Here is a 13,817-nt window from a genome sequence, read left to right on the forward strand (position 1 = left end):
AAATCTAATAATATGTAATCCACTTTTTATGTAGTATATTGAAAAAAAAATTTTTTTTAAATGTTTTTTGTATCCAAAAAAATGGTTTGTTTACAATACAAACACGACATTTAAAGGGTTAAAATATGTGACAATTATTGGGTATTTGGTATTTTTATTTACGGCTCAAGTTGATGAAATAGAAAAAAGTGTAAAAAAATTAAAAACAAACTGTATGAAAATTTTTTGACATTATTCCACAAGTGTGCCAAAAAGGCACACTTGGTGCTTAGTAAGGGCCTTGCTGGATGGGATACTGGAGGGTTAAACCCACTTTTATTAGTCTTGGTACATTTATTTGTGTATTTGGGGACTCTAACAGTTCATAAACTTTGAATTTGAACCCTCCAGGTGCCGCAAAGCTATCTTTATATTCATTCTGGCAAAAATTGAGTGGATTTCTACAACCTGTTTCAATTCCTTCTTAATTTGTTATGTTTTATAACTAGTTATGTCATGACATTTGCACATATAAGGTCAAGACTTTCGAGGAACATTTCTCCGAGTATGCCAAAATGGTTTGTCAGCTGCAGCGGTTGTGGTCCATACTGAAAATAATGTATGTTCAAACTTCGAGCCGATTACCTAAAATGTTTAGTTGTTGGTTGTATTAACAAACTCAAGTGGCTGAACAGGACAGAGTGCACAGTCAACAACCTGGAGGGGGTGGGCTCATTTGCAATATAAGGGCCAGTGCTCAAAACGACCATTCTCATGTCAATACTCAAAAATAGGGTTGAAGATGGGCCTGTGGAGTTTAATTAATGAAAAATTCAGACCCAAGCATAACATTTACAGTTTATGTAGACCACAGGGAAATGTTTAAAAATGCATAATTCCATTTTTAAAAAAAAGCTAAATATCACTCATTAAAGACACTTATTTGCTCTGAACCACTACCTTCATGACAGTCTGACTAAGTTTGATGAAGGACAAACAGTGTAAACCTGCAGCCTGAGAGCTGCTACTTTGGTTACCTCCAGCATCAGATCAACTAGAAGATGGATGAGCTTTGTCCAAAGTGAGGTTCAGATGTTTAAAAACAGAATCAGTGGCCCTGAAGCTCACTGGCATGTTCTATCAAGAATCAATAACAAGTTGAATTTGCCGCTTAGAGTCCTGTGGTGTTGATGCAGAGGAGAGCAATCTTCCAATAGAAGTGGGTGGTACTTTCATTGAAGGATAACTCATCAAATTAAATGAATGTACTGTACATGTATGCCTTTCTATCAGTGCTCAAAGGTAACTGCATTGATATCTCTAACCATTTCCATGTTAGCCTTTAAAACTGTGTACAAACTATGTAGATATTGTCTCAAGGAAGCTACATCAAAAATTTTAAATGAATCTGACCTGTAGCTTCATTGGAGAAGATGTCTGAAGAAATTGCTAACAAAGAAGAAGACTACAACAAAGATGATGATAATATAAAAAAAAAGGAGTGAAGCCGTTAACAGAGCATTAAAACACATCAAACCTTTGCAACATGAAAACCTGTGCAAGCTCCACCAAAAGGAAACCCAGCCCAGGATGCAAAGTGGTCAGAGCAGGTTCAACGTCTCCACAGGTGTAGTCTCTCATTTTGTTCAGTGAACCTGAGGTATTTTCAGGTTTCAAAACACAAGGGGAGAAATCCCCAGTGTGTTTTAACCACACTGTCACTTCCCCTTTTATCTCTGAGTGTCATTTCCACTTTTTTTTGAGGTGGAAAAATTTTACAATTCCACACAGAGTAAAAATACATCAGAGCATATGAGCAGACAGTGCTTTATTTTGAACTTAAAGAGTGTGTTTGCAGCTACATCACTAAACCAAATTAAATACTTCTATTAGTGATATCACTGATATTGGCGAGGCAACAACACATCATCACACAACTGATAGATGAAACAAACAAACATGCACACAACACACATGTGCCTGACTGACTTTACACTGTCAAATTGTCACTATGTTTTTCTATTGTTTACGTCATTTTCATTATTTTCATCTTGCTGCATCTCGATAATTTTTTATACAATTTTTCTTTAACATTTTTGTAATTTTGTTGTGTATTATTACATAATTTTCATTGTGTTATATCTTGTCTAAATCATTTTCGTTTTGCTACATGTTTTACATTGTTTATGTCCTGTGCCTTTTTCATAATTTTCATCATGTAACATCTTTTACGTCATTTTCATATGTTATGTCTTTTAAATCATTTTGTCATTTTACACAGTTGTTTTGTCATGTCTTTTGAATTATATTAATTTTGTTGTTCCCATTTACATAATTATGATCTTGTTACATCTTTTAGTTTTGTCTTTTTCTTTTTTATTAACTCCTCAGGACAACCCTCTTCTACATTTTTAATTTGCAAAATTAATTCACATATAATATTACTGGCATGCATTTTACTGGTAACTTCATGAAAAGGGGGTGTAACCTTGGGTGCTGGCCCTGAAGGAGAGGCAGTTTTAAGATGTAAATATAAAAGGCTGTAATTCATTATCAATAAAGAATCTGACTTTAATTGACAAATGAATTGTTCTGTTAATAAAATATTAAAAATATGCTGATCCTGAAGCACAACGTCCTTTTCAGTCTGAATCTCTCTCAAACTCATAACATACCCATACCCATCTTGTCCATGTGATCTCTGTGTGCATTATTTCTGGTCCATGCGTTTCTCCTGTCAAAGGTCACAGCCTCATTACAGACTGAGTGGGTGAAGGGCTGCTGAGCTGTGCTGTGGTAGATGAAGCCCACAGTTCTCCACTGCTGCAGATGCACACACTGCACTGGTTTATTAATAAACCAGAGTGCGTCAGATGTAGAGCAGCATGCATTACAAACTCTAACACTGATGCATGCAGATTGAAACCAAGAAAACCAAACAAGGTGTTGGTGTAAGTTTAGATCATCATCCCCACCATTATACATGTTCAATGATGGAATGGAAATTAAGTACTTTAACTCACATTACTTTACACTTATACTCCACTACATCTCAGAGGCAGATATTGTACTTTCTACGCCGCAAAATGTGTCTGACAGCTGTGTCTTTAATGCTTTAGAGTGAAAACCACATTTCTCCAAATGTTTTGAAATTGAACTTAATGTGAAGGGTTAAATATTCCTTTATGGGCTCACTAAATTCCCCTAATTTTTTAAGTTAAGTAAACTCTTTACATTATATATTCTCACAAAGCTGAAAACAGACCTGCTTTTCTGAATGTGAACCTGACATAGAGATATGTGGTTGTCACAGGAAGATGCTATAAACAAATGAATATGGTTGTGCAATTTCGTTGAAAAGGTCATTGTGATTATTGTTTATAATACTGCGATTTCAGCTTCCTTTGTGATTATCAAGGAAAATGCACATATTACTGTTAGTTCTTGAATGTGTATTTTTTTTCCCACCTCAAACGTACAAACTTAAACTTGTATTAAACTTGTATATCATTTGGTTCCACTGAATCTAAAATATTACTGGACACATGGGACCTTCTTTTATTATACAATTACATAGGCTGACTGCAATTGTGATTGTATAGCCATTGATATGATGATGTTATAGAATATGATGCACTGGTGTAGATTAATCTACCGACAGTTCATAAAGTAGTTCAACTGAGCTCAACTTTAAACACATACAGTGGTAAAATGCAACAAACACATGTATGCAGATGTAAATTAATCCAAAAACATATGTATAATAAACAGCCTGGCCAAATGAAGTCGTACACTCTAATATTTAGTTTCTTTACATATTCTTGTGACTTTAGCTTTGACTACAGCACACATTCTGTGTGGCATTCTTAGTAATATCAATATCATGACATTTAATTTTTCAAGGTTGAAGGTTAATTTTAGTGTATTCAATCCATGTTGCACATGAAAGAACAAAATGTGTACTCAGGTCCCAGTGCAATAATCTAAGCAATAAAACAGTAAAAGTATTTAAAAGGAATTTAAAAACACATACATAAGTAAAAACATACACTCAACAAAAATATAAATGCAACACTTTTGTTTTTGCTCCCATTTTTCATGAGCTGAATTCAAAGATCTATGTACACAAAAGGCCTATTTCTCTCAAATATTGTTCATAAATTTGTCTAAATCTGTGTTAATGAGGACTTCTCTTTTGCTGAGATAATCCATCCACCTCACAGGTGTGGCATATCAAGATGCTGATTAGACAGCATGATTAATACAAAGGTGTGCCTTAGGCTGGCCACAATAAAAGGCCACTCTAAAATGTGCAGTTTTACTGTATTGGGTGGTCCAGGGGGGGTCAGAAAACCAGTCAGTATTTGGTGTGACCACCTTTTTCCTCACGCAGTCTTGTTCACATAGAGTTGATCAGGTTGTTGATTGTGGCCTGTGGAATGTTGGTCGAATCCTCTTCAATGGCTGTGCAAAGTTGCTGGATATTGGCAGGAACTGGAAGACACTGTCGCATATGCCGATCCAGAGCATCCCAAACATGCTCATTGCGTGACATGTCTGATGAGTATGCTGACCCCACAAGAACTGGGATGCTTTCAGCTTCCAGGAATTGTGTACAGATCCTTTCAACATGGGGACGTGCATTATCATGCTGCAACATGAGGTGATGGTCGTGGATGAATGGCACAACAGTGGGCCTCAGGATCTCATCACAGTATCTCTGTGCATTCAAAATGTTATCAACAAAATGCACCTGTGTTCATTGTCCATAACAAACTCCTGCCCATACCGTAACCCCACCGCCACCATGGGTGACTCGATTCACAACACTGACATCAACAAACCGCTCACCCACACAATGCCATACATGCTGTCTGCCATCTGCCCAGTATAGTGAAAACCAGGATTAATCTGTGAAGAGATCACCTCTCCAAAGTGCCAGACACCATTGAATGTGAGCCTTTGCCCACTGAAGTCAGTTACGCCGACAAACTACAGTCAGGTTGAGACCGCGATGAGGATGACAAGCATGCAGATGAGCTTCTCTGAGATGGTTTCTGACAGTTTGTGCAGAAATTCTTTGGTTCTGCAAACCAATTGTTGCAGCAGCAGCTGTCCGAGTGGTTGGTCTCAGACAATCTAGAAGGTGAAGATGCTGGATGTGGACGTCCTAAGCTGGTTTGGTTACACATGGTCTGTGGTTGTGAGGCCGGTTGGTTGTACTGCCAAATTCTCTGAAACACTTTTGGAGATGGCTTATGGTAGAGAAATGAACATTCAATTCACAGGCAAAAGCTCTGGTGGACATTCCTGAAGTCAGCATGCCAATTGCATATTCCCTCAAAACTTGTGACATCTGTGGCATTGTGCTGTGTGATGAAACTGTACATTTTAGAGTGGCCTTTTATTGTGGCCAGCCTAAGGCACACCTTTGTATTAATCATGCTGTCTAATCAGTATCTTGATATGCCACACCTGTGAGGTGGATGGATTATCTCAGCAAAGGAGAAGTGCTCACTAACACAAATTTAGTCAGATTTGTGAACAATATTTGAGAGAAATAAACCTTGTGTGTACACAGAAAAAGTTTTAGATCTTTGAGTTCAGCTCATGAAGAATGGGAGCAAAAACAAAAGTGTTGAGTTTATATTTTTGTTCAGTGCATTAAAAAAAACAATTTTTTGGACATATAACGTTGCTGAACGTACACCTGCCTGAGGTGACCCCAGGTCATAATACTGCCCCCACAGACCTGTACTGTAGGTACTAGGCATGATGGGTAATCTCTTCATCTGCTTCTCTTCTCATGCTGATGCATTCATCACTGTGGAACAGGATCAATGTGGACTCATCAGACCACATGACCCTTTTCCATTGAAACACAGTCCATCTTCCCTATCAAACTGATGGTTTTTTAAGAAATGAGAAGCTACCACTAACTGCATCAGTTAGGGTTAAAGAACTTGTTGCAGCTGAAACATATTAATCACTGCAGTAATTATCCAATGGATCTGAATAATTATATTAGTTAAATAAATGCAGAGTGTTTTTTTGTCCCTGCTGTGTACAAGACTGACAGGGACTTTACCAGTGCATATGCTGATAATACTTACACACTGAGTTTGTTTTGATGAACCACCTTTACTTTGAGTTGAGCATTTCCACAATTTGCTTTGTCATTAGTACTTTTATGTGAGTAAACCATAACAATTCTTGTTCCACTGCTGAAAATATCACTCACAGGGTTCATATGCAATGTGGTGAAATGTAAATACAAATAATTTTTCCCTTTTTCATAGTATGAAACTAAAAACAATAAAAGAAACACAGTAATAAAATCATAAAAATCATACAGGCGACCGGCTTCCTGCCTCCAAACCCTTTGTTAATTTGATTATTCATGTGCAATAAAAGACAGTGAATAATACACCTCTGATTTCCACACGTGGAAGCACCTCAGGTTTCCCCACAAAAACCCAAACTGCATGTCCCACAATGCATTCTGAAGGTTGTATTTGTTCTTGTACATAGCGACACTGAAAACCAAAGCAAAAATCAACATTTCCTAAAAATTTAAAGTAATGGAATAAAAATTTCTCATGTAACATGGTCTGCCCTCTGAAGATTGTACATGTTTTTGGATTTGAGGCAATGTGTCTAATGTTCTTCATATAATGTTGGTAGTTTAATCTACAGTAACGTATCACTTTCCATCAAATTATCAAATATTTGTCGTGCTGAAGCCCTGTGAGAAATACTTTTCATGAACTCAGAAAAACAGGCCTGTTTTAGCTGGTGCATTTCTGGCTGAAACTAGAAGATTTTAACAGCTTACTCAGATCAAGAAGCAAAGGAATCTGAAAAGGGACTAAAACTGTCTACTGACAAATGTAATGGTGTAAGTGCAATATTTGCCTATGAGATGCGTGGGGCAAAAATCAAAGACATACTTAACCCATAACGATCCAGTGGTGCTTTTGTAGCAGTTCCCAGATGACTTTTTTTCTATATTTGACCTTTCTCAAGTGATTTATCACTATTTATTGTAACGTTATCTTCTTTATTTTGCTTTTTTCAGAGAAAGTCAGACATTTTCCTACATTTAATTTACTGTTCATGTAGATGTTCATAAAAGTTAAGGGTTATTATATCACAAAACAGAGAAAACGGGGGGGACTTTTTCAGCAAAGTTACTGTTAACTGAATATAAATACAAATGTGTCCATCCCCTATCATTTGTCAAACTCCATGTGTGTTACTGGTGAATCAATGTTGTAGAAGATGACGTTGTTTCCACATTCACTACAGAGCCTCTGAACGTCCAAATGGGTCATATCTGATGACCATGAAACAATGACAAACTGCATTTTACGCCAATTATTTAAATGTATTGATAGGATTAGTGGATCAACAGGTATTAAACATTTTTGATGAGTACATGGTTTTAGTCAATGGTGGCTGTTAGGGTCTTTATGGGTTAAGTAACTAAATAGTCAGGTTCCAAATGATTTCTTAACCTGAAATGGACCAGTTTAAATCATGATTCAACATCCCATACTTCACGACAACCTGCCACTGTAGATATGAAGCAATGCCTTCAAGGCCTGTCTCTTTAGGAGCGACAACTGTGGTGCAATTATTACACTTTAATGAATCGTATTTTACTCATAGGAAGGGTATCAGAGCTGAACACTTACTTCCCCACAGATCCAAGCTGCTTCAGGATGCTCAGAGACTGCCGGAGCATGCTGGCAGCCCAAAGAGTCCAAAGAGTACCTAAACTCCCCTGTCTCAATCGTCTCCAGCAGGAAGTCACCAGCTCTTCATGACAAGCTGAATGTAGACGGTGACTCTCAGTCACTGTTGTTTTTATGTCTGCGTGTTTGGGCTGTCAGTTTTCGTTCTTGTTTCAGGACTTAGCTATTATGTCACATCCACGACAAGTTTCTAAATGAGGAAGTTGCACAGATGAAGTGTGTGTGTGAAGGTGGGGGATCAGGTTTGACTGTCACACAATGATTAACCACCAACTCTGAGCAGCTGCACAGTAGTCAGTGATATGGTGTTACAATTTGACTGTTTAAACACTACAGAAACATTAAAATTTCACAAATTAAACATTACACAAAACATTACTTCCTCTAACTATGGAAAAACACATACCCCTATGTAATATTTGCGATAGTTCTAAGAGTCATGGAGTCTTTAAACCTTTTTATTATTTGTCTAGTACTAAGTCAAGGCTCTAAAACTTCTTGTACATATCCTATACTGCCTGTATACATTCTTATATGTTGTACATATTTCTTTTATCTGTAGTATAGAGTTGGCTTTTTGTAAATTTTAGCACTTCTTTTAAGTTTTTGTGTAATGTCAATATGGTGATACATCCAGGGTGTACACTGCCTTCGCCCATAGGTAGATAGGCTCCAGCACCCCCGCTTTGTCCTATGGAGGACAAAGCAGTTCAGAAGTTGAATGAATATATTGTCAATATTTTTCAGTTTATGTTTTCAGTGTAATTTTGTGTGATATTTTTATACAGTCTCTTTGGACTTTAAGTGTTTTTGCTGTTAATCAAGAAACAGAGCTACTAAATGGATTTTCATTGCTCCTGTAACAGTGACAATAAAGACCTATTCTGTTCTATTCTATTCTATTCTATTCTATTCTATTCTATTCTATTCTATTCTATTCTATTCTATTCTATTCTATTCTATTCTATTCCTATAATATCCTCCAGTAGACTGTGGTTAGTATGTACTTCTGTAAACATGTGTTTTTAACAGTTAAAAGGATGTGAAAAGGCCAAAAGAGGAAATCGTTGATACTGACGAAGCTGTTGTACACTTTAGCTGTAACAGTTTTGGGCCATTCCATACCAACTCACCTCCTGGTTCATGTTATGAACAGATGTCAGGTAGAGTAAAGCACAATTAGAATGTCTACAAAATGAGACTTTCATTCTGTACTTTACTTGGGTTTATCTGACAACTTTTTACTCTTACGTCCTTTCCTTACTTCTCTGTTTAAACGCAAATGTTTGTACTTTCTAATGCATGTGTGTGCCTTCACATCAAACTTTTTTTTTAAATTTGGGAACATACTTTACAGCAGAGTATTACAAAAAAACAACTAAGCACATTTGTATATCATGTCTGAAAAATCAACAATGGTAAAACATAAAATTTTACATAAACACATTCCATATACGTTCTCTGTTTAGAAAAACAAAAAAAACCAATTCTTCTCAAAATAATTTTTTGTTAGATTTTGTTAAACAAGGGTGCACATCCCGAGGGGGTATAGCGGGGGGGGGGGGGGGGGGGGTCACTAAAACAGCCTCCCTCTGTGGTACCCTGGGGTGGCTATCTCCTCAATCTTAATTACACCCACCCACAACACAACACACAGAAACACTAACACCACACATTCACTTTTGGGGGGCAGGCTGCGTGGCGCCTGGTGGGCGGTGCCGTGCCGGCGGGTGAGGCTGCCTGTGTGGCATCGCCCTCAGTGGTGCGCAGTTATGCTGCTCAATTTTAACCACTTGCATACACACCTCACATTTCAAAACACTGATAGGTGGAGAGGCAAGGGGGTCTTCCCACACCCCTGTTTCCTGGATGCCGTCTGGGGCGGGAGGCCCCGGGGGAGGGGGGCTGGAACATTGGCTTGGGGCTCACCTGGCTGCATTGCTGGGGGGGTGCTGCCCTCTAATGAATGATGTGTGCGCATGGGGATTGTGGTCGGGGGGGGGGGGGGGGCGCAGGTCATGTTGGGACTGGGAAAGAGGTGTGTATGCGGGCACTGGGGGTGTGGCGGTTGCTGGCGGGGTGGTGGACCGTGGTGGGGTTCCTGGCGGCTGGTGTTGCTGCCCTGGGCTGCAGTTGGTGCTGGGGCTGCGCTCGGGTGCCGCACCTTGGGGGGACTCACAGTGGTGCTGCTCGCTGCCGGGGGGGGGGGGGCACTCCAGATACGCTTGTCTGGTTCGTGCAGGTGTGTGTGCAGGTGGGTGGGAGGGGCTGTTGATGGGTATGGGTCCCTGTGTGGGTATGTGTATACATGTAGATGTGTACGTGTGGGCGTGCATGTGGGTAGATGGGTGTATGGGCATGGGTGGAGGTGTTCGTGGGTGTGTGTGTGTGAATGGTCAAACATGTGGGATGGGTGGTGTGTATGTCTGGGAGTCAGTGGGTGTGTGCGCATATGCTTGTGTGGGTGAGTGGGGGACTGGGGGGTGTGTGGGGTTTGGGGGTTGGGCTTGGTGGGATGGGGAGGTGGGCCTCCGGGCCCTCGGGGCGCTTGGCTGAGGCATCGGGGTGCGCACTGGCCCGCAGCAGGTGGCTGTCTAGGCTGGCCTGGCCGCCCGGTGTGCTGGGTGGGATCCCCTGCCCGGGGAGACGTGTGGCTCCTGGGCTCGGGGACTGGCGCCTTGCCTGCCCGTGGGTGGCCGGCCCCCGGTGGAGGGGTGGCGACTGGTGTCCCTGGCCCCCTGGGGCCTCTGCTCGGCTGCTGTGGGGCCTCTGTTGGGGTCCTCCCTCAACCGTCTTCAGGGCGGGCTGGATCCCCCCTCTCTGTGGTGTCTGCTGGTTGGCCGGGCCTTGGGGCCCTCTTGGTCGGTCCCTGATCCTTGGAGGGAGTGCGGTTGCGGTTGCATGCCTGTGTTCTTCACCTCTGTTTGTTTGCCTTGTTCACTCTGTCACAGCAGATGAATGTGAACAGCTGATGTGTGGATTTGTTTCTGGTATTATTTGTTATAGGTATTATTTGTGTGAACGTGGTATACGATATTTTGTTCATGCTTTCTTATATTCATCATTTCATAGGTCTTATGTATTTCATTGTTGTGGTTTTTTTTTTGTAGTTTTGCTTGTTTTGTTTTTTTTTCTCTCTCTTCTGCCCAGTTTACTCAGTTCTGGTTGTAGTTATTGTTACCATTATAATTGTCTCCATGGTTGTTACTGTTTGTATTGTTGATACTTTCTTGTGAGGGTCTTCGCCACTTTCTTCTCTCTTGTTCTCTCCCCTTCTTCTACCCCACCCCCCCACCCCCATGTCAGGTCCGGCATCGAAATGTGGTTCAACAAAACTCATAATAAACACAGAAGAATATCAAAGGGTGCTTCATATACTTTATGAAGTTACCCTTGGCAAAGCAAATTTGTTCAGCACCGGGAGGAGCCAGACTACCATTCTGCTGTTAGGACGCTGGACAAGACAAGTAGGGAAAAAAAAAAAAAGTAGTGTGAGATACTCCCTGGTAAAATATCCAAATAAAAGAGGATACACAAGCAAAGGTGTCAGAAAAATGGGCAATGATGACTGGGAGTACAGGTGGTGTCGGCTGCTGCCTTATCAGTACAGACAGCTGCCTGTCAGCCAGCTGAACCCATCAGAGAGAAAAAAAAAGATTTTGTTAAACAAATCATTAAAACAAAAAGATGTCACATTTTGCCCCTTATTTTCACTATTCTTATTTCAAAATCCACACAAGTTTTAACTCCATTACATTCAACCAGTACAAATACAACTTCTCATTTCCAGTTAAGTTAAATCTGGCCTCAGGGTTGTGATATATACAATCCATTTTGACTACATTTCCATAAATTTATCCTGCTTTACTTTTAATGAAAAGGACAGTTTCTCCATTACATAGATTTAATAGATTGCTTTTAACCAATCTTCAAGTTGTAGTGCATCTGGCAGTAGCCACTTCCTTATCAGAACTTTTTTCCCTCCAAGAAGTAGTACTCTCATTAAATATTTGTCTCCTTTAGTTTGAATGTTCTGTGTCATGGACCCCATATACAATGTCAACGCATTAAATGGGATTGTGGTCTTAAATATAGATTCCAAACAATTGTGAATGTTCTTCCAGAATGACTTGAGTTTTGGACATTCCCAAAAGAGATGGTAGTGATTAGCTACTGCTGATCCACATCAAACTAATTTATCGTAAAAAGGTTGGATAATAGCACACAGAAAAGACAAGAAGTAAAAGTAAACAGACAAAAGCATAAATAAAATGAAAATAACGCAACAACAAAACACAACAACAAAAACAGGACCAATGGCCCTGTAGCTAACCAGCATGTTCTATCAAGAATCAGTAACAAGTTGAATTTGTGAGGTTGTCAGGTTCTGGTGCTATGTTAGACTCCTGTGGTCTTGATGCAGGAGATCGATCTCCCAAGAGAAGTGGGCGGTACTTTCACTTGAGAAAAACTCACCAAATTAAATTAAAGTCTATATGACTTCCTCTCAGTGGTCAATAGTAACTATATTGATATCTCTAAACATTTTCATGTTATAAGCCATCAAAATATAGCTCATTAGAAGTAAATACAAATATTTAATAAATCCAAAATGTCTCAAAACTGTGAACAACATTTGTAGACATCGTCCCAAGGAAGCAACATAAAAAATTTGAAATTAATCTGACCAGTAGTTCTGGAGAAGATTGTTGAAATTTAGACATGGATGACCTTGAGTGTGACTCTTAAAGGTCACTCACATTTTGTAGACATTGTCCGAAGGAAGCTGCTTAAAAAAATTTATGAACCTGAATCTGACCAGTAGTTTCTTTGAAGATGAAGATTTTGATAATGAAGACATCAAAGAAGGACACAGCGCTTTCGCAATAGCTCATGACTTATCGGCTGGGGAGCTAAAAATGCAGAAAGTGACAAATAAATATAAGACAGAATAACCAAACACAAGACATATTAAGTAATACGATGAACAAAGTAACAGAATGCAACAACACAAAATATAAGACGTGACAAGATATAAGATGTGACAGAATGCAACAGATAACAAGATGTGAATGCAACATATATAACAAGATGCAAAATGTGATAATGCAACAAGGCATAATATGCAACAGGACACAAGACATTAGATGTAAGAAGATGCACACTTCTAAATAGTCTAGGGGGGGGTTAAATCATGTTTCTGTACATCTATTTCCATTAAAAAAAAAAAAAAGTAGGTGTTTCTGTTACCCCTACTCATGTGACTTCCATTCATGTTATCTTGTAAAATCCTAAAGTTCAACTGTACACTTTTAGTAGTTTGACCCCTGCATGTCATCATTGGTATGTGTATTTCATGCTTCCATAATTGTTTGTAACTGAACTGGGTTGAAATGTGTTAATGTTAAGTATTACAAGTTTGTAGTAAAACATAATTTTACTCCCACATATCAAATCAAACATGTACATGTGTTGTTTTGTTAATAACTGATCTAGAGTTTAAGTGTCACCTGTCAGTCAGACTCAATGGCTTAAGCTCTTAAGGATGCTTCACAGCCTGGTATCTCACCCTCTATCTGCAGATCTTTCCAAACCAGGAGGCTGTACTAACCCTGCTGTTTAGTCCAATACTGCAACCTACCGGTGACAACAGCACAATGCATATCAACAAGACCATTTTAGTACTGAGTATAAATCCCCACTTAAGCACCTAAATTCCTTAGGACATTCCATCACTACAGATCACTCTGGCATTTTATTATTACTTATATCAACTGAATCTGATTGTGCAAAGTTTATGCAGATTAGATTCTATTTTCAAAGACAATGGTCCAAACATACCAAACAGAATTAAATTTACATTAAGAAAAAAAAAATATATATATATAGCTGTTGTCAGTCATCACAACAGCTGTTGAAAGTCACAAATCACAAGGATTTGTCCAAAATTATGTAAAAATAAACTTTTTGGCAGATATAAACATATGGTGCTGTGCAGTTTTAATACCCCTCAGGCAAATAGTGTACATTGTCGAAAGTTACTGCCCTACAATTTAGATTGTCGTTGTGTAAAACTTATTA

At 39.2% G+C, this 13,817-nt stretch overlaps 1 protein-coding gene across 3 annotated transcripts in view; it reads right to left on the minus strand.

Annotated features, from left to right (window-relative positions):
* Positions 1-7,909, minus strand: part of sh3bp1 (SH3-domain binding protein 1) — a 36,833-nt gene extending 28,924 nt beyond the window's left edge. For 2 of the 3 annotated variants that reach the window (XM_030121505.1, XM_030121503.1), the window contains exon 1: positions 7,677-7,909. Coding sequence is in view for 2 of the 3 variants with exons in the window: in XM_030121503.1 (XP_029977363.1) it covers positions 7,677-7,726 (50 nt within the window). In the remaining variant the exon portion in view is untranslated. The other variant, XM_030121504.1, reaches the window with a different exon arrangement.
* Positions 7,910-13,817: the final 5,908 nt, after the last annotated feature.

Source organism: Sphaeramia orbicularis, chromosome 19 (genome assembly GCF_902148855.1).
Source record: "Sphaeramia orbicularis chromosome 19, fSphaOr1.1, whole genome shotgun sequence".
NCBI classification, from domain to species: Eukaryota; Metazoa; Chordata; class Actinopteri; order Kurtiformes; family Apogonidae; genus Sphaeramia; species Sphaeramia orbicularis.